Source organism: Rhincodon typus, chromosome 21 (assembly GCF_021869965.1).
Source record: "Rhincodon typus isolate 14 chromosome 21, sRhiTyp1.1, whole genome shotgun sequence".
NCBI classification, from domain to species: Eukaryota; Metazoa; Chordata; class Chondrichthyes; order Orectolobiformes; family Rhincodontidae; genus Rhincodon; species Rhincodon typus.
In genome coordinates, this window is record NC_063352.1 from 50,462,720 (window position 1) to 50,482,379 (window position 19,660).

The following is a 19,660-nucleotide window of genomic DNA, read 5'->3' on the forward strand; positions in this document are numbered from 1 at the left end:
CATCCCCACCTCCTTGACCTGTCTGTCTCCTCTCCACCTATCTGCTCCTTTATCCATCTTCTGTCTGCCTCCCCCTCTCTCCCTATTTATTTCAGAATCCCCTTCCGTTCCCCATTTCTGAAGAAGGGTCCAGACCCGAAACGTCAGCTTTCCTGCTCCTCTGATGCTGCTTGGCCTGCTGTGTTCATCCAGCTCTACACATTGTTATCCCAGATTCTCCAGCATCAGCAGTTCCCACTATCTCTGAATAAAATATAACTGGTGCCCTCACATGAAAATTTTTTTCCGCATAAGAAAATAGAAGTGCTGGAAATTGAAAATAAAGGACACACATTTGCATATATTTTTGATGACTGCTTCACAGCCAATGAAATACTTTGGAAGAGTAGTCACAATGTAATGTCAGAAACACAGCAGCCAACTTGCCTACAGCAAACTTCCACATAGATCAATACAATAAATACCAGACAATTTTTTTTTTGGCATGCTCATTGAGGGATAAATATTGACCAGGACACTAGAAAGAACACTCCAACTCTTTTTCAGAGAAGTGCTATGGGAACTTCTGGATTTACCCATGCAGGCTGATAGGAAGTTCATTTAATGTCTCTTCCACAAGATGGCACCAATGACAATTAGCACTCCTTCAGTACTGCACAGGAATGTCATCTTTATTTTTGTGCTCCAGCCACGGAGTACAACTTAAACCCAGAACCTTGGGCTTAAAATGTCAGATTAAACTAAGCCAAGACTGGCACAACCAGATGCAATGAAAAATCAATCTGAAACATTAATTCAGCTTCTCTTTAAACACAACTGTTGTCTGATCTGTTTAGTGCTTCCAACAATTGTTTTCATTTTCACTTCTGCACTGTCCTACAGCATATGCATCAGCTATCTAGAATACCACAACAAGTAAATATTCAACCACAGTTAATGTTTCTGGTCAGACTATTTAACCAGTGGATGCAATAAATTTGGATTTCTAGAAGGTGTTTGATAAGAGACATATGTCAGACTACTTTTTTTATTATTCATTCACGGGATGTGGGCAATGCTGGCTGGGCCAGAATTTATTGCCCACCTTGAGAAAGTAATAGTGCGCTGCCCTATTGAACCAGTGCAGTCCATTTGGACACACAATGTAGTTAGGAAGAGAGTTTTGAGCCCGTGGTGTTGGAAGCAGTAGTATACTAGCACGGACACAAGCTTGTCTACGTAATAGACGACGTGGGATAAGGAGGCATGTTTAGGATGGCAATCCGCAACTAGTGGTGTGCCACAGGGATCAGTGCTGAGGCCATATTTATTTACAAGATATATCCATTATTTAGACAATGCAAGTGAGTATACTATCACCAAGTTTGCGATGACACAAAAAACTGGTGGGAAGGCAAGTGGTTAGGTTGGCAGTCTGCAAAGACATATAGCAAGTGGGCAAATATTTGACAAATGGAATATAATGTGGGAAAATGTAAGGTTATGCACTTGGCCAAGAAGACAGAACAGCTGAATATTACTTAAATGGAGAAAGACAGCAGAAAGCTGCAGCACAGAGGTATTTGGTAGTCTCTGTGAGTGGGCATCAGAATGGTTTCCAAAACACTAGCATATGAAAGTTCAGCAGGAAATAGGAAAATCTTGCTAAAACCATAGAATCCTTACAGAATACTGCAATCAGTTCTGATACCCCATCTCATGAAAAGTATAACTGACATTGGCGGCAAAACAGAAATGGTTCATTAGGTTGATCCTGGATACAGAGGGATTGTCTTATGTGGGGAGGTCGAGTAGGTTGGGCCTGTACTCACAGGAGTCCAAATGAATGAAAGGTGACTTTTACTTAGATTCTTCGAGGGAGTGACAGGGTAGGTGTGGAGATGTTGCTTCCCCTTGTGTAAGAGTCTAGGACCAAAGAGATTGATTTTACAGTAAAGGGTCACCCAGTTAGGTGAGAGTTGCCTCTCTCAGAGGATAGCGAATTTGTGGAATTCTTTACCACAGAGGGCTGCAGAGGCTGGGTTGTGCTGAGTATATTCAAGACTGAGATCAACAAATTTTTAATCAGTAAAGGAGTAAAGGGTTGTGGGGAACAGGCAGGAAAGGGGAGTTGAGGGTTATCAGACCAGCTGCAATCTCACCGAATGGATCCACAGACTCAATGTGCCAAATGACCTAATTTTGCACCTCTATGTCAAAATCTTATTAATTGGTTCTATATAAAGTGCCTGTAGTACATGAAATGTGAATATTTGTCATTGTTGGAAGATCAGATTAACTACAGATTTAAAATATTTTGCTTAGATTTGAAAATCTGTAATCAATCAGTTTATAACCATTACATTTGTAATGTTTGCAGAATGATTTGGTTCTGCTGTGAACATTTTTTTCTTTTATCTCATGGAAGACATTGCATATTTATCTAATTTATAAAGGATCCCATATGGCATTGCACCCTTCTCAATATGGGTTACACAAGAGTACAGGACATTTAAAGTGATATTAATTTGAAGAACTGTGCCTTTGCAGTTACATCTACCGCTCTGTAGTTCATACAATGTTAACGCAGTATACTTCACCTCATTTAGCTGTAATTTGCATCACTAAGACATACACTTCTAATGGTACAGATCAAATGGAAGCTAGTGATTTCTAATTAAGTCATTTTAAACAAAAATGTGTGAAAATTCTTTCAAGTAAAAAAGCGGATTTCCTGCTTTAAAGGAAGAATTGCAGTTGTCGCTTAATGATTCACCTCCCTTCACTGTACAGGTTATCTTTTTGAAAAAAATATATTTTGTCACAACACTAGACACTACCGAATTTATGATCATAAATAATGCGTGCCATCCCCAAGTCAGTGTGTCCCAGCTCTATCAGCCAGGACCCAGCCAACCTGCCGGCTCATCCGGCTCCAGGCCCAGCCTAGGCCTCAGGCTCTAGTCACTCCCAAACGCACATGGGCTGGGGATCTGAACCGGTTCCCCTCCATGTGTGCGAATACCGAAAGCTGCTCCACTCATTGTCTTTACCCTCATCGGAGATGTCGTCCTCGAAGCCTTCAGGGTCGCTGAAACCTTCCTCGGGCTCCTCCAGCTCTGCCAACTCATCGTCAGCCTCCCGGGCCTCACCATCCCCAATCGTCTCCTTCATCCTGCTTTCGCTGGGCGGCCGGAAAAGAAAGAGCGAGCGCGGAAGCGCGCGGCCGGGCCTGGCTGGGGGGGCGGGGCACTTTTAGGCGAGTCATGCGCGGTCCCGCCGGTTCGCTTGTTTCAAAGCAATCAGAGGGGCGAAAGCGCTGACTTATAGATAGGATTTAGAGGTAATTGCTGGTTGTTAAACGGAGATAGTTTACTATACGTAGATTTTTGTTAATGTACTAATAGAATGCGCTGATTTCGTGTGAGAATCACCGCTATTGTTGAGGAATATTCCTAGTGCTCCCCCCTGTGAGTGAATGGTGATCCAGTCCAGGTCGTCGGCTGGAGGACATGGCGATGGCTGCGCTTGGTTTCTGCTCGTATCCGCGCTTTCTACCTTTGGGTTGATTGTTCACGCAAGGTGTCGGTTTACATTAAAACCTCAGGTCATTTGAAGGCGATTGTTGTTGTAGCGGAGCCAGAGTCCGCTTTTCCCAGTTTTGATTGTAGGACTGTGTCTGTCCAGTTTAATCTTCCCTCACCTTGTAGTTTATTTCACTGATATGGAAGCCTCTAGAATGGGCGGCTCACAAATGGCCCATTAGACCAAATTGGTTTGTACAGGTGCTGCACGCCAGCTTCCTCCATTCACTATTTCACCCCCTCGGTGTTTTTTTTATCTCATATACTTAACCTTTCAATACACTTATGCTATTCTCCTCAAGCACTCATTCTGTCCGCCCTTAGGGAAAGGAAGTTTCTTCTGAGTTCTCTACTAGATTTATTACTGACCATTTTATAGTTATGATGCCAGGCCGAAAACATACTTAAATTTGTTTTATTAAAACATTATTGACGTGAAATGTTAACTCTATTTCTCTCCCCAGAGATACTGCCTGACCTTGACTGTTTCTGGCATTTTGCCTTCCCCTTTCCTTAACTTCTTTAATGTCAAAGGAAAGGAATGAAGGGATATGGACCAAGGGCAGGCAGAAGGGATTAGTTTAATTTGGCGTCATGGTCGGCACAGCATTGCGGGCTGAAGGGCCCGTTCCTGTGCTGTACTGTTCTATATTCAATGAAAGATGCTCGTGAATTCTTCCAGAAAGACAGATATCAGCAATCAAAGTAATAGGATCAGATTGAAAATATTATTTGTAATGAGTATTTTTAATTCCTTTTTGGTATTTTACAAAATAAAAACTGCATATCTTTTAGAATCTGACTTACCGAAGTTCTTCTGTAACAAAATGTAACAATTGTACACTTGGAACAAAGATATTCTGAAACCACAGTAGTGTTACAGTTACCTTACTCTGTCCATGCACTTGGGCTAAATTTAGTGTTAAGGTGATCCTCGGGCTACATCTGGCCTATCACAAGACACATTGTTCCTACTCTAAAATATTGACAACTTGTATTCCTGTCTTACCCACACCCCTTCTGAAATGTAATTCCCTGACTTTGCCTCCTCGAGGACTGACCTCTCCATCACCCTTTTTGCTGATTTATTGTCTTCATTTTTCCAAGTCTGACTTAACAAAGAACTCTAGAGCCTACAGCCTTTCCTGTGTATCCAACATCTGCCCTTACCAAGCATAAGTAACTCTGAAGCTAAGAGTATTAATGTTGATCATTTTCAAATTTTAGCATAGTTCACTGTAGATATGTTTGATTCTGATATATTCTTTCCTATCAAGGTATAAATATAAACTACTAAAAACAGAAAAAGTTGGAAATATGCAGCAAGGCTGGCAGCTTTTTTAGCGAATGAAATGGAGTTGACAGTGTTTCAGATCAATGATTATTCAGAACTGAGTCGTTGACGTGAAATATTAATTCTGTTTCACCCTCCGGTGCCACACAGTTGAGTATTTCAAGCTGCTTTGTTTTCATTTCAAATTTTCAGTGTGTGCATTACTTTTATTATTAATATTTTATGAATGAATGCAAGTTGTTATAACCAAAAGAAGAAATCAAACTTAAACACATATTCCAAACAGCCATTATTTTGATATTCAGCAGAATACACATGAACAATTAATCATAATTACTTAAAAAAGATGTAAATAATTCATACTTCTGAAGATGGGATGAAATATCAAGTTGTATTTGCTGAATTGTTTTGAATGGGAGCATCTTGGACAATATAAGTATCTTTTGGTAGTGTTATGCTAGGGAGGAACTACCTGCCAATTGTAGCAAATTTAAAACTTCTGGCAATGTTCTTCAGAAGGTATTTTGCATAATATACAAGAGCATTAAGATTTGTATTTTGTTTTTTTTCCTCCCCTCAGAGAATTTATCATATAATTGGAAAATGGAAAGTGAGTATGTGGAGTTGTTGCCCCGTGTTTTCTCAGTATTAGGAGATGCCAGGCAAACGGTTGTTGATGATACCTGTTTGGAGAAGCTGCTTGATTGCTTCCGGGGAATAACAGAAAATGGTAACTGGATACTCACTTATTTTGAGGTCTTGATTAACACAACCAGTATCAAGTATGGAATAAGTTTTATTTGTATAATTTAATTTTTTCTACATATTAACGTAATCTAGTACTGGACATTGTTGCAGTTTGTGATATTAAAGCTATTATCTCAATTCTGTTGCAAAAATACTTTGTCACCAATGAGGTTTTTTATCCCCCACATCAACCATCCCGTGAAATTTTCAAATAAGCCTTCAAATTTTGAAGGAATTATGCCTAGGTTGACATTGTAAGTTAATGTGAAATAGATTATTTTTCAGAAAAGTTGGTTGACCCATTCATGTCTAAATAACATGTGTATGTGTCTGGATTGAACTTTGGCTGTTGTCTTTTAACCATCAAATTTGGATTTCTATTCATGTGGTCTGTGTTACTCAGTTTCATCTGGCATTCCGATCCATTTGCCTGGTTGCCCTAGTTTTTGTTATCCAGGGAATTTAATGCATTATAATATTGTTGATGTAATAACATTTGTCACCTCCAAATTGCACCTATTGTTACAACTGATTTAAGGTAGAGAAACCAAAGCGTAAGACTATGTCTTGAGTGTGATCCTCAGTCTGTGATTAGTCAGAAGTCCACAATAAGAATAGCGCTAAAACTGGCCTCAGAGAGAAGAAGACTGGTTAGAGTTCTGGCTACTGATTGTTATCCAATGATTCCTGTTGAAAAGCTCAATTTTGGATATTTGACTGGGTACAGCATTGATCTTGGCCCAGATATCCCACTGATTAAACGGTATGCTGACACAGTGAATATGACCTCACACTGTACCAGAGAGCAACCATTGTCCTTGACCTTTGCAGGAAGTCAGTACCATCAGGTGAAGGAGAAAATACTGACACCTATGTTAAATAAAGAAATGTTATAAATTACAGTGATAAAATTGAATAATAAATTTGTGTAAAATTTTACTCACTTTTACTTTTCTGTGTTCCCTTCAGAAACAGAACTATATATTCTACAGAGAATCCCATGTCTGACAAACATAATTGTAAATGTATCCAAACAGAAGGATATTCACCCTAACATCCTCTCCTTCATTATGAGGCTGACTGGACTATTTGCTGCATCAGAAAACTATTTTATTCAGTTAGAGGTTAGTAATTAGAAGATAGTTCATTTTCAAGTTTTTGTTTAACGTAAAAGATATTGTTTGTGATATTCAAGTATAACTGCTAGATTAGAGTTGAAATTAAATTCAAGTTGAAAGTGAAAATTCTGGAGATACATCGGTGTATCTACATCTAAAAAAGATGAAAGAGTTCAACACCCAATATGTAGTTCTATTTGGCAAAGGGTGTGCATGTTAAAATTAAATCCTTCTCCCACTTTTTTCATATGCTGTTGCACCCACTATGTATTTCCAGCATTTTCTGGTTCTGTTATTTTCTTTGGGTATATTGAAATGCAATGCCTATTCATTTTACACAGACATAATTTGTTTAGAGCAATCTAGCCTTGAACTCATCCAAAACTCTGCTTTCTATAACCTAACTTGCACTGTGTCCTGTTCACAATCACCTCTGTGATCGCTGACCAACATTGGCTTCCAGTTAGACAACATCACTGTTCTTAAAGTTCTCATTCTTAGTTTCAAATTCCAACATAAACCTATACCTCCCCATGTCTGTTACCTCCTGTAACCATGCAACCCTTTGAGGTATCCTTATACCAATGTTGCCAATTCAGATAAGCTATGACTTAGCTATCAACTGCCAGGACCTTAAACTTCGGATATACCTCCTTATATTCTCTACTTTGTTTCTCTCTTTTAAAAAGTTTATTTTTACAAATGCTGCTTCATGATGAGGACCTAGCAGAGGAGAGTGCAAATGTTGTTAATTCCCCCAGGACCTGTGCCTGGGCAGCACCAGCACTGTCTGAGGTGACTGCCTTGTGCCTAGCTGACCGTACTCATGTGCTCTGCTTTTGAATGGACTTCCGGCACATGAGTTTCTATTGTCTTGGAGTCAGGTCCTAAGTCCATGCAACCATTTGTTTTAAAACAAGAACAGAAATTACTGGAGAAATTCAGCAGATCATAAATGTAGAACATGGAACAGTACAGCACAGTACAGGCCCTTTGGCCCAAGATGTTGTGCCAACCTATTATCCTACTAAGATCAATCTACCTTGCATACCCTGCATTTTACTATCCTCCATGTGTCTCTCCAAGAGTTGCTTAAAAGTCTCTAAAATATCTGACTCCACTACCACTGCCGGCAGCGCGCATTCCACACGGCCTGACAGATCTGGCAGCATCTATGGGAAGAAAGTAGAGTTAACGTTTTGAGTCCTGTGACTTCATCAGAAGAGTTTATTTTGATAAGCAGGGTATATTCCAGGTGTTGTAATCCATGTCCATCCTATGTCTTGCTCCTGCTCCGCTCCATATGTGCCAGCCCACTATAGGCTTACATGCCCTTTTCAGAGTATGTACCTTCCCATGGATGATTGAAATGTTTTCACTGAGATTGGTAGAATGAAGATAGGGTTGAGTCTTATACGTTTTTAAGTTTCTTACTTCTCTCTACTAAAATTGCCCCGATTACTTTTTGCGTGCCAATTTAAACTCAACTAATTGACCCACTGCCATTCGACTGTTTCTGTTTTGCTTTTCTCTTGCTGTCACGTTATTTCTCTATTAACTAAAGTCATGTCACATTACAATAAAGATGTGATATACTTGGAATGCTCTTATAGTTTCAGTTCCATTCAGTGATTCATTTCTGAATTACTTTATGATTTGAACTAGCCATATGCACAATGTTTCAAATCAAACTAAAATAAAGAAATATCAAATCACAAAGAAATGACATCTGGCATGTTGCCATAGGGTGTCCTTCCCAACTTAGTCACCTGTCAATGGTGTCTGTATTTGTGTGAGTGTGTGCGCGCGTGTGCGTGTGTGAGAGAGAGAGTTATTCTGCCCACGCGCGAGAGGGAGAGGGGGTGAGCGCGCATGCGCGTGGGGGAGAGAGAGTGCGCGCGCGTATGTGGGGGAGAGAGAGTGCACGCACGCGCGTTTGTGGGAGGGAGGGAGAGAGTGCGTGCGCGTTTGTGGGAGGGAGAGCGTGCACCTGCAAGACAGAGAGACTGTGTGTGCACTTGTGAGGAAGGGAAGGAGAGAGCAAGCTTGTGCCTGTGAGGGAGAGTGAGTGAGCATGTGCCTGCGAGAGAGAGGTAGTCTGAGCATGTGCCTGCAAGACAGACAGGTAGTCTGAGCATGTGCCTGCAAGACAGACAGGTAGTCTGAGCATGTGCCTGCAAGACAGACAGGTCTGAGCATGGGCCTGCAAGACAGACAGGTAGTCTGAGCATGGGCCTGCAAGACAGACAGGTAGTCTGAGCATGGGCCTGCAAGACAGACAGGTAGTCTGAGCATGGGCCTGCAAGACAGACAGACAGACAGAGAGAGAGCGTGCATCTGTGAGACAGAGAGAGAAAGAGCGAGCGTGCGCCTGTGAGGCAGAAAGGGAGCGAGCGTGCGCCTGTGAGGAAGAAAGGGAGCGAGCATGCGCCTGTGAGGCAGAGAGGGAGGGAGGGAGCGAGCGATCGAGCGTGCGCCTGTGAGGCAGAGAGGGAGGGAGCGAGCGATCGAGCATGCACCTGTGAGGCAGAGAGGGAGGGAGCGAGCGATCGAGCGTGCGTCTGTGAGGCAGAGAGGGAGGGAGCGAGCGATCGAGCGTGCGCCTGTGAGGCAGAGAGGGAGGGAGCGAGCGATCGAGCGTGCGCCTGTGAGGCAGAGAGAGAGGGAGGGAGCGAGCGATCGAGCGTGTGCCTGTGAGGCAGAGAGGGAGAGTGTGTGCCTGTGAGAGTGTCTGACACTCTGTGTGTGCCTCAGAGAGAGAAAGCATGTACGTGTGCTTGTGAGGGACAGAAGGAGAGAGTGAGCATGTGCCTGTGAGACAGAGACAGAGACAGAGAGCGTGTGCCTGTGACAGTGACTGACTGACTGTGTGTGCCTGTGAGAGAGTGTGTCCCTGTGTGAGAGAGAGAGAGACTGTGTGTGTGTGTGTGTGTGTGTGTGTGTGTGTGTGTGTGCGCGCCTGTGAAGAAGAGAAGGAGAGAGCAAGCTTGTGCTCATGAGGTAGAGTGAGTGAGCATGTGCCTGTGAGAGAGAGAGCGCGCGTGCCCCTGTGAGACAGAGAGGGAGAGCGAGAGAGAGAATGCATTTGCCTGTGAGAGTGAGACAAACAGCGTGCGTTTGCCTGTGAGACAGACAGAGAGAGAGAGAGAGAGAGCGTGCACCTGCGAGAAAGAGAGCAAGAGAGAGTGTGTGTGTGCCTGTGAGGAAGAGAAAGAGAGAGCAAGCTTGTGCTTGTGAGGTAGAGTGAGCGAGTGTGTGCCTGTGTGTGAGAGAGAGAGCGTGTGCCTGTGAGACAGAGGGAAAGAGAGAGCGAGCGCGTTTGCCTGTGAGAATGAGACAGAGTGTGCATGTTTGCCTGTGAGACAGGCAGAGAGAGAGCGCAAGTGTGTGCCTGCGAGACAGAGAGACTGTGTGTGCGCCTGTGAGCAAGAGAAGGAGTGAGCGAGCATGTGCCTGTGAGAGAGAGTGAGTGCGAGCACACCTGTGAGACAGAGAGGGAACGCGCAAGAGAGTGCGCTTGCCTGTGTGAGAGAGAGAGAGAGAGCACATTTGCCTGTGAGAAAGAGAGAGAGATACAGCACGCTTGCCTGTGAGAAAGAGAGAGAGTAGGTTTGCCTGTGAGACAGAGCAACAGCACGTTTACCTGTGAGAGAGTGAGATTGTGTACCTGGGAGTGAGTGGGGAGAGTGTGAACCTGGGAGTGAGGCAGAGGAAATTGCATGTCTGGGACTGAGGAGGGGAGAGCGCGTGTGTGGGTGTAGTGGGGGGAGAGCGCATGTCTGAGAGTGAGGGGGTGGAGCATGTGTCTGAGAGAGAGAGAGAGAGAAAGAGCGTATGCATGAATGCGAGAATGAGCGTGTGCGAGATTTTTTTATTCATTGACGGGATGAGTGCGTCGCTGGCTAGGCAGCATTTATTGCCCATTCCTGATTGCCCAGAGGGCAGTTCAGAGCTAACCGCATTGCTGTGGGTCTGGAGTCACATGTAGGCCAGACCAGGTAAGGATAGCAACTTCCTTCCCTAAAGGACATTAGTGAACCTTATCCCCACTTGATGTTTCCTGCACATTAGCCAATTCTCTATTCATACCAGTATATAACCTCCAACATCGTTGGAAATCTTATGACTTAACCTTTTGTGAGGTACCCTGTTGAACGCCTTCAGGAAGTCCAAATGTAACACATCTATTGGTTTTTCTCTATCCACTCTGGTTGAGTCTTCCTTGAAAAACTGTAACAAATTAATCAGATATGATTTCCCTTTCATGAAGCTATGCTGATTCTTCCTGATCAGATTATGATTTTCTAAACACGCTGCTACAACTTCCTTGACTGATTCAGAAATTTTCCCCACAGTAGAGGTTAGGCTAATCAACCTATAGTTGTCTGCTTTTTGCCTCCGTTGGCATTTTTCCAACAGCTTCTCCAGATTCCAAGGATTTTTAGAAAATTACAACCAGTGCATCCACTATTTCTTTGGATTTTTGTTTTGGATAGTAATGCTGTGCAGTGATATGGTTCAAGGCAGAAGATAGATACAAGATAATAGAGCTGGTGCAGATACTGGGCGACACGGTGGCTCAGTGATTAGCACTGCTGCCTCACAGCGCCAGGGACCCGGGTTCGATTCCACCCTTGGGCAACTGACTGTGTGGAATTTACACATTCTCCCCGTGTCTGCGAGGGTTTCCTCCGGGTGCTCCGGTTTCCTCCCACAATCCAAAGATGTGCAGGCTCGGTGGATTGGCCATGCTAAATTGCCCAGTGTCTGGGGATGGGTCTGGGTGAGATACTCTGAGGGTCGGTGTGGACTTGTTGGGCCGAAGGACCTGTTTCCATGCTGTAGGGATTCTGTGTCTATGACATGAAGGGCTGAATGGCCTGTTTCTGTAAATTCCACACAGTCAGTTCTGAGATTCTGTATATGTGTGATAATGTGTTTGAGAGAGTGCATTTTTGTTTGAGAAAGTGAGTGCTCATAAGTGTAAAAGAGTGCATGTGTTTGAGTTTGTATGTATGTTTGCGAGAACGTGTGCCCATAAGTGTGAGAGTGCATTTTTGTGCCTGAGTGTGTGTGCTTGCTTGTGAGGAAGAGTGCAAGTGTGTGTGTGTGAGTGCGTGTACCCTGAGACTGGGATTGAGCTGGACACATTAAAAGCCAGATGCTGCTTTGTAGACATGTTTGTAAACACACGCACATACATAAACACATCCCACAGATCTATTCACACACTGGGCTTGGAGAGGACCAGAATCCAAGCTGGTTGACAAACAGTTTCTGACATCCACTCTCATATGAATTCTGCTAGGCCAGTGTAGAGTGTGCGCCACCTGAATGAAGTGCAAGTTGGGTATTAGTTCAGTGCAATTCCTTAATTCACCTTAGTTCTACACTGTCTTTTTCGAGCTCTGGTTCGTATTTTTTATTCATTTAAGGGGATGAGGGTGTTGCTGGCTAGGCAGCATTTACTGCCCGTCCCTAATTGCCCAGAGGGCAGTTGCTGTGGATCTGGACTCACATGTAGACCAGACCCGGTAAAGATGGCAGTTTCCTTCCCTAAAAGACATTAGTGAACCAGATGGGGTTTTTTTCCGACAATCAACAACAGATTCATGGTCATCGTTAGATTCTTAACTCCAGTTTTTTTTTTATTGAATTCGAATTACACCATCTGCCGTGACAGGATTCAAACTGGGTCCCCAGAGTATTTCCTGGGTTTCTAGACTAACAGTCCAGTGATAATACCACTAGGCCATCGCCTCCCCTTCTTAAGTTGAAAAGGCATAAGAAAATGTTTAGCTATACTGCTTAGCACATTATAATAGTCATTATGTCAATTAATGAAAATGATCAATTTATTGTTTTATGATTTTACTCAGCAAATTTTTTTGTCATTGAATTAAATTCATGTTTAATATTGTGCCAAACCCAAACTCAGGCAGCAGCTGCTGGGTTTTTTGCCAAAGAGGAATGAGAAGCTCATAAGAAGTCTGCTTTTTCAAAGGCTGGCAAAGGAGCTACTTTAGCTCAAATAGAAACCGCAAGTATTCAAAATGCTCAGCAGGTCTGGAGGCAGCTGTGCAGAGAGACCCCTTGCCAAAATTTGTGAAGACTGTGATTCTGATGTGTTGAATCTGTTTATCTCTGCAAATGCTGCCTTGTCTGCTGACCATTTCAGTCATTTTGTGTTCAGATTTCAGATTTTCAGCATCAGCAGTAATTTGCTCTGCTGTTTTGTATTCCAGGCTGGGGGCTTGAAAATGTGATTAGTTTAAATTTAAGATGAGAATATATTTATCACTTAATGCTAAAAGTAATTTTTCTATTAACAAAGCCCATGTATTTTGGATGTTGGTATCCAGATGATACATAGGTCGGTCCAGGTTCCAATGAATTGTCATCAACTCAAAACGTTAACACTGCTTTCTCCCTACAGATGCTGCCAAACCTGTTAAGTTTCACCAGCAATTTCTGTTTTTGTTTCAATATTGGAGCTGGTTTCATAATATGAATGACTAAGTTTTGTGTAATTATCTATTAAAGCTGTAGTTTTAAAGTTTATCTTGTTGAAACTTGAGCTTTCAATAGATTTATAAATAGATGTACGGAGAGCAAAACCCAAGAAACCTTTGCTAAAACAATATAAAACAGTTTTTTCCTGCAATGACACTTGTTCCCAATCCTGGGCAACTGAAGGTTGGGGAGATGGAGGAACGGAAACAGGAGATGCACCAGGGCCCATAATTTTTCTCTGGCCCTGTTACAGTCAAGCTTTTAGACATCACTCTACTATCTCCTTATGTGGCATAGTATCAAATTATGTTTGACAGTGCATGTGTGAAATGCCTAAGGATCTTTGAACAGCGCTATATAAATGCAAGAAGTCAGTTAATTCTGTGTTTCCTTTAAATTTGACTGAAACCACAATTCTTGGTAGTTTTGGCTGAAGTAAAATCTACTTTTGTATTCTGTTCACCTGGTTTCTTACTGCTTTGTAATAACATAAAAATAAAGGAAGTCACATTTAAATGGTATTCTGTCTGTCTTGGGCTTTCAATTTTTTGTGGTGGTGGGAAAGGAACGGATGATTGGGAAATGACTAAGTCAGGCCCACTACACGACATGTTGATAATCATCATCTGACTGTAATTTTCTTGGTGGTAATTTTGTTTCTTAAATTTCCAGAGAAAGATAAAGTGGCAGGTCAGGCAATTTTTCTGTGAAATAATTTATTTTTGATTGAAGTTACCAAACAAAAATGTTTATACAACCAGTGCTGTTGCTGTTTCAGGATAATGGAATTATGAGCCATCTATTTGGGAATCCAAGAAGCCTTGGAACAGAAGCATGGGAGGAAGCAACTGTACGATGTGGATGGCTGTTGGGGATCCAAAATATGCTGCAGCATGAAGCTGTAATTGAATTTCTCTATAAATATGGTAATCCCTTCATTTTTTTTGTTGTATGTAAACAATTTCTGTTGTAAATATTGAGCTTAATAAAAAGCCTTGGGTGAATGATTGATGGGTAGTGAAAATCTGAAACTTACAGGAAAAATTATAGAGGAATAATTCCTTCTCTTTTGGAGTCGGTCAGCTCAGTTGGCTGGTTTGTGATACAGAGTGACGTCAACAGCGTGAGTTCAATTCCTCTACTGGTTAAGGTCACAGTGAAAGTCTAACGTTCTCAACCTCATCCTGGAACACATCTCCCCTAAGATATGGTGACCCTCGAGTCAAACCACCCCCGGTTATCTGTCTAATGAGAGAGCAGCCTTATGGTTGGCTGGGAGATTATGGTGCCTTTACCTTTACCATTTTGTTTCTGTGCAGATTGAGGAGGCTATCTCTGCATATTTATTCCAACCGTGGAACCTTTTATATTTGTCCCTGAGATTGTAAACTATTATCTATTTTTCTTCTGTCATGTTATGATCCCTGCTAACTTTACTGCAGGACAAATCAGATCCCAAAGTGAAACTTGGCTTGTTAGATCATTTTTTGTTTTTCTATGATTTAACCTAGTGGTTTTTCTGTGAAACATTAGCACATAAGGCTGTAGATTTGGTTTTAAAAATAAAACAGCAATTTATTATACAAAAGAAATAAAAACAAAACAAAACAATCTCTCCAAATAAAATACAGTTTTAAACATTTCAAAAACACACGGCAAACCAAAATACCATCTACTCTCCAACATTATCAATTTACAGTTCTCACCAGCCAGAGAAATTTCCCTTCCCAATGAAATCTGTAGGTTTGACGAAATTCCTCAGTTTTCTGACCTGTGAGCTGTGAAGTCTTATCCTTTTGTCCTCACATTACTAAGATATTGGATATTCTCAGCTTGGAATAACCATTGCAGATTTATAAAAAGTACTGCTGGTTTGGAAGTTTCAGAAACTAAATTCTTTCTTTGAGGTAACTTAGTTCCTAACTGATCTGAACAATTTCCTTTTTCTAGGTGAGACTAAACTGTCAACTGACTTTAGTAAGGTCCTCTACGAACTGAACCCCAAAAGTTTTCCACTATCTGGGCTTTTCTAAGCTAAATCAGCCTTTGATTATTCCAAACCCAAAAGCAATCAAATGTATTTCAATGCTTTTCTTCCCCAGTTGTATACCCCTGCGGTATAAACAAACGTCCATTAACACTCCAGGAGGTCTTCAGATCATCTGTTCACTGAATCATACTGGTTTGAAATCATAACTCTGAAAATACTGACCTGGTTAATTTTTAAACCCCTTCCCAAAAATAGATCAACACTTTACTTCACTGGTTTGAAATCATACAAAGAAAATATATTAATATATATAAATCACTTTTCACACAATCTAAACTTACAAGAACTGTTTCTGAATTTTCACAAGAATGAATTATTTGTGTTTTAGCCAGCATTGTTTTTAAAGTTTGGGTCAGGCCTGTGTTTTGATTATATCACTGAAACTGCTTGATTAACTAGTTCTGTAAACCTTTATTTCTATTGAATTTGCCCCATTTTAAATTGTGAAATGGGTTTTACATCATTGGTGGCAGCAGGTTAATGAAATCTGTGTATGTGCATTAATGTGAGATTTCCGCATCACAACTTTTATAAGGATGACTCCATTCGATGAGTTTGGATTTTTATTTTATCAAGGAAATTGCTATATTGTCCTGTTCCTAATTTCAGCAAAAGATAACATTTACTTTCTCCTTTTTGTTAACAGATTGTATTGATGAGATTATAAGGCTTCAGAAGGATCCGAGTATATTTGTGGCCTCAACAGCTAGTCAACTTTTAGCAAACATTTTGTCTTTCTCTTTACAATGTTCCAAGCATGCTGCTCTGGGAAATAGCAGCAAAATCCAGTTATCTAACAAAGTTACAGTTTTGCATTCTACTAATTGGCCAGATTGTATCTGTGCAATTACTGGTCACATTGAAGATTTCCTGAGGTCTGATATCACTTCCAATGTCCAACAGGCTCTGAAACTACTATCCAAGGTGTCTGGCACCAGGCATCCTGTTGCCATAATATTGCTGTGGCCTAAGATAGAAGAAAGTATAAAGTTACTTTTAAAGGGTGATCTGACTGGAATTGGTCAACCCTTAGCAGAGCTTTTCTTGACTGTATCCAGGTAAGAGTGGAATAACTAATAACTATGTAATGAAAGCAAATTATTCTGAATGATAAAGAAACTTGCCATCATGTGTACAGCGAGAAAGAGTTAATGTTTTGAGGCCAATATGACATCTGTAGTCTCTCTACAGATGCTTGCTGACATGCTGAGTTTCTCCTGGATATTTTTGGTTTGTTTTTCAGAGCTATTTCATGTTCTTTTGGCATCATAAATAAATCAGGTGAAATTGTGATTAGCAGGCTTGCTGCATTACAGTAAATTGCAATTTATACACCACCTTTACTGTAGTAAGACCTCCCAAACCACATCTGAGCATTATAAACATAATTTGATGCTGAGCTACATAAGAAGTTATTAGGGAAGATAAAATGCTTGTTAAATGGATAGGTTTTAAGGACAGAGATGGAGTGAGATAATATGAATTGATTACATTTCCAGTTGGATTAATTTTTAAACAGAAAATCATGGTAACTAATGTCTTAAACTTGTTGGGGGTGGGGGCAAGGCTGGGCACACTGAAAAACTTAGAGTCTCATGTTGGTGAATTCATCTGTTTAAATTGTGAAGCAAAGTTGTCTCCTGTTTCCTGCTGTGATGCCACTTGGAGTTACTTGAATCATATTGTGCATGTTCCTGTGAGTGATTCCAGTTCTAGAGCATAAAAACTAAAGCACTAGCCAAGTAGTTTGGAGAAATAACCAAAAGTGTTATTAATAAATTTACCTGAGTTTATTTTGTGAATCAATCCAAGAGAATGTAGTCTGGCAACATTTGAGTGTGCAGCACATAAAGGTGGATAAATCCCCAGTCTGGATCAGGTGTATCCTATAAATTTATGGGAAGCTAGGGAAGTGATTGTGTGGCCCCTTGCTGAGATGTTTGTACCATTGATAGCCATGAGTGAGGTGCCGGAAAACTGGAGGTTGGCTAACATGTTGCCATTATTTAAGAAAAGTGGGAGGGAAAAGTTAGGGAACTATAGACCAGAGAACCTGATCTAAGTGGTGGGCACGTTGTTGGAGAGGATTCTGAGGTACAAGATTTACATGTTTTTGGAAAGGCAAGAACTGATTAGGGATTGTCAACATGGATTTGTGTGTGGGAAATCGGGTCATAGTAACTTTAATTGAGATTTTTGAAGAAATGACAAAGAGGATTGATGAAGGCGGGGGTGGACGTTGTCTAAATGGACTTCAGTAAGGCGTTTGAAAAAGTTCCACGTGGTGAAGTGGTTAACAGGTTAGATCACATGGAACACAGGGAGAACTAGCATTTGGATACAAAATTGGCTCAAAGGTAGAAGACAGAGGGTGGTGGTGGACAGTCGCTTTTCGGATTGGAGGCCTATGACCAGTGGTGTGCCGCAAGGATCGGGCTGGGTCCACCGCTTTTTCTCGTATAAATGATTTGGATGTTAATACAGGAGGAATGGTTAGTAAGTTTTCAGATGACACCAAAATTGGTGGTGTAGAGGACAGTGAAGAAGATTACCTCAGAGTACAACAAGACCTTGATCAGATGGGCCGATGAACCGTGTATTGGCAGATGGTGTTTAATCTTGATAAATGTGAGGTGCTGCATTTTGGTAAGGCAAATCAGGGCAGGATGTGTAATGTTAAGGTCCTGGGGAGTGTTGCCAAACAGAGACCTTGGAGTGCAGATTCATAGTTCCTTGAAAGTGGAGTCGCAGGCAGACAGGGTGGTGGGGGTGAAGAAGGCATTTGGTGCGCTTGCCTTTATTGGTCAATGCATTGAGTATAGGAGTTGGGAGGTCATGTTGTGGCTGTACAGGACTTTGGTTAGGCCACTTTTAGAATACAGTGTTCAGTTCTGATTTCCCTGCTGTTGGAAAGATGTTGTTAAACTTGAAAGGGTTCAGAAAAGATTTATAAGGATGTTGCCACAGTTGGAGGATTTGAGCTATAGGGTGAGGCTGAAGAGCTGAGGCTATTTTCCCTGAAGCGTCGGAGGCTGAGGGGTGACCTTATTAGAAGTTTATAAAGCCATGAGGAGTATAGATAGGGTGAATAGTTAAGATCTTTTCTGCAGGATAGGGAATCCAAAACTAGAGGACATAGGTTTAAGGTGGGAGGGGAAAGATTTAAAAGGGACCTAAGGGGCAACTTTTTCACGTAGAGGGTGGCGTGTGTATGGATTGTGCTGCCAGAAGAAGTGGAGGCTGGTATAATTAAACATTTAAAAGGCATCTGGGTGGGTTCATGAATGGGAAGGATTTAGAAGGATATGAGCCAACTGCTGGCAGCTGGGACTAGATTAATTTAGGCTGTCTGGTCAATATGGACAAGTTGGACTCCTCTGTTTCCATGCTGTACATATCTCTGACTCTAAACAAAAACCCTGCTGTGTGTAATCTACTGTGAATTCACCATAGCATTTACAAAGTGCAACATTGCAATTTTGACTACCTAAACATTTAGTTTTGCTAATTAGAAAACTGAAACTGCTGCTTTGTTACAATATCCTCATTTCCTGAGAGGATCTTTTGTCATGATCAATTGTGTGATCCATTGGTGGTAGAAAAATTGCTAATCAGTCTACCTACCTCTGCTAGGTACCAATGGCAGTATCTCTGGAAATTTCCCACATTCCTGATCAGGGATAATGCCACAGAAGCAGAAAGGAAACAGGAGACAAATATCTATGGCATTTTGATTGGTATCAAAACTTTGTGGTGATGTGTGATGACTTATTTTTTATATGTAGAGTGAAAAGGGTAACTTTGATTTTATTCTGCAGATCAGTTCCTAGTGAAGTACTGGAGCTGAAGTTCTGGGAATTGCTAGGTCTCTTATTGAGGTCAATGAATCAAATTGAAGCATTGACATTGGCTTCTGGGATTCTAAAGCTTAAAAATTGGTATGGACGTCTAAGCATTTACTTGTATTACATATTGTTGAATAAAGAAGTTTTATGTGCCATATAAATACTATGTAGTGGACATTGGCTGCTGCTCCAATTCAACCATGTACCACTCTAAGCCCTGTATGTAATGTAAAATTTACTTGTTGAGAGGGTGCACTCTCAATTTAATCTGATACTTCTGCTTTTGTCAAGAAGAGGTGAGCTGGTATATGCTTTGATGTGAATGTTTTCTTTAGATTATTGTAGACTAGCAATTCAGCACCCCTCGTTCCCATTTTTCAGTTTGTATCCAAAACAGCGTACGTATGAGGCTATGTTGGACACCATTTTTGTAAAGACTAAAGAAGAGATTAGATTTTTATTTAGATAACAAGATGTAGAGCTGGATGAACACAGCAGGCCAAGCAGCATCAGAGGAGCAGGAAAGCTGA

At 41.4% G+C, this 19,660-nt stretch overlaps 2 protein-coding genes across 7 annotated transcripts in view; one reads left to right on the plus strand and one right to left on the minus strand.

Annotated features, from left to right (window-relative positions):
- Positions 1-3,201, minus strand: part of eif3ba (eukaryotic translation initiation factor 3, subunit Ba) — a 64,503-nt gene extending 61,302 nt beyond the window's left edge. Inside the window, exon 1 of the mRNA XM_020509582.2 lies at positions 3,033-3,201. Within this exon, the coding sequence (XP_020365171.1) occupies positions 3,033-3,153 (121 nt within the window). The 5' untranslated portion in view covers positions 3,154-3,201. The remainder of the gene's footprint in view (positions 1-3,032) is intronic.
- Positions 3,202-3,227: 26 nt separating this feature from the next.
- brat1 (BRCA1-associated ATM activator 1) overlaps positions 3,228-19,660 on the plus strand; it is a 48,063-nt gene continuing 31,630 nt past the window's right edge. Inside the window, exons 1-7 of one of the 6 annotated variants that reach the window (XM_048609871.1) lie at positions 3,228-3,322; positions 4,841-5,006; positions 5,438-5,587; positions 6,574-6,728; positions 14,014-14,161; positions 15,932-16,343; positions 19,104-19,223. In XM_048609871.1, the coding sequence (XP_048465828.1) occupies positions 5,461-5,587; positions 6,574-6,728; positions 14,014-14,161; positions 15,932-16,343; positions 19,104-19,223 (962 nt within the window). In that variant the 5' untranslated portion in view covers positions 3,228-3,322; positions 4,841-5,006; positions 5,438-5,460. Of the gene's footprint in view, positions 3,323-3,372; positions 3,587-4,840; positions 5,007-5,437; positions 5,588-6,573; positions 6,729-14,013; positions 14,162-15,931; positions 16,344-19,103; positions 19,224-19,660 lie in introns of those variants that run through there. The other 5 variants (XM_048609873.1, XM_048609870.1, XM_048609869.1 and 2 more) reach the window with 5 other exon arrangements.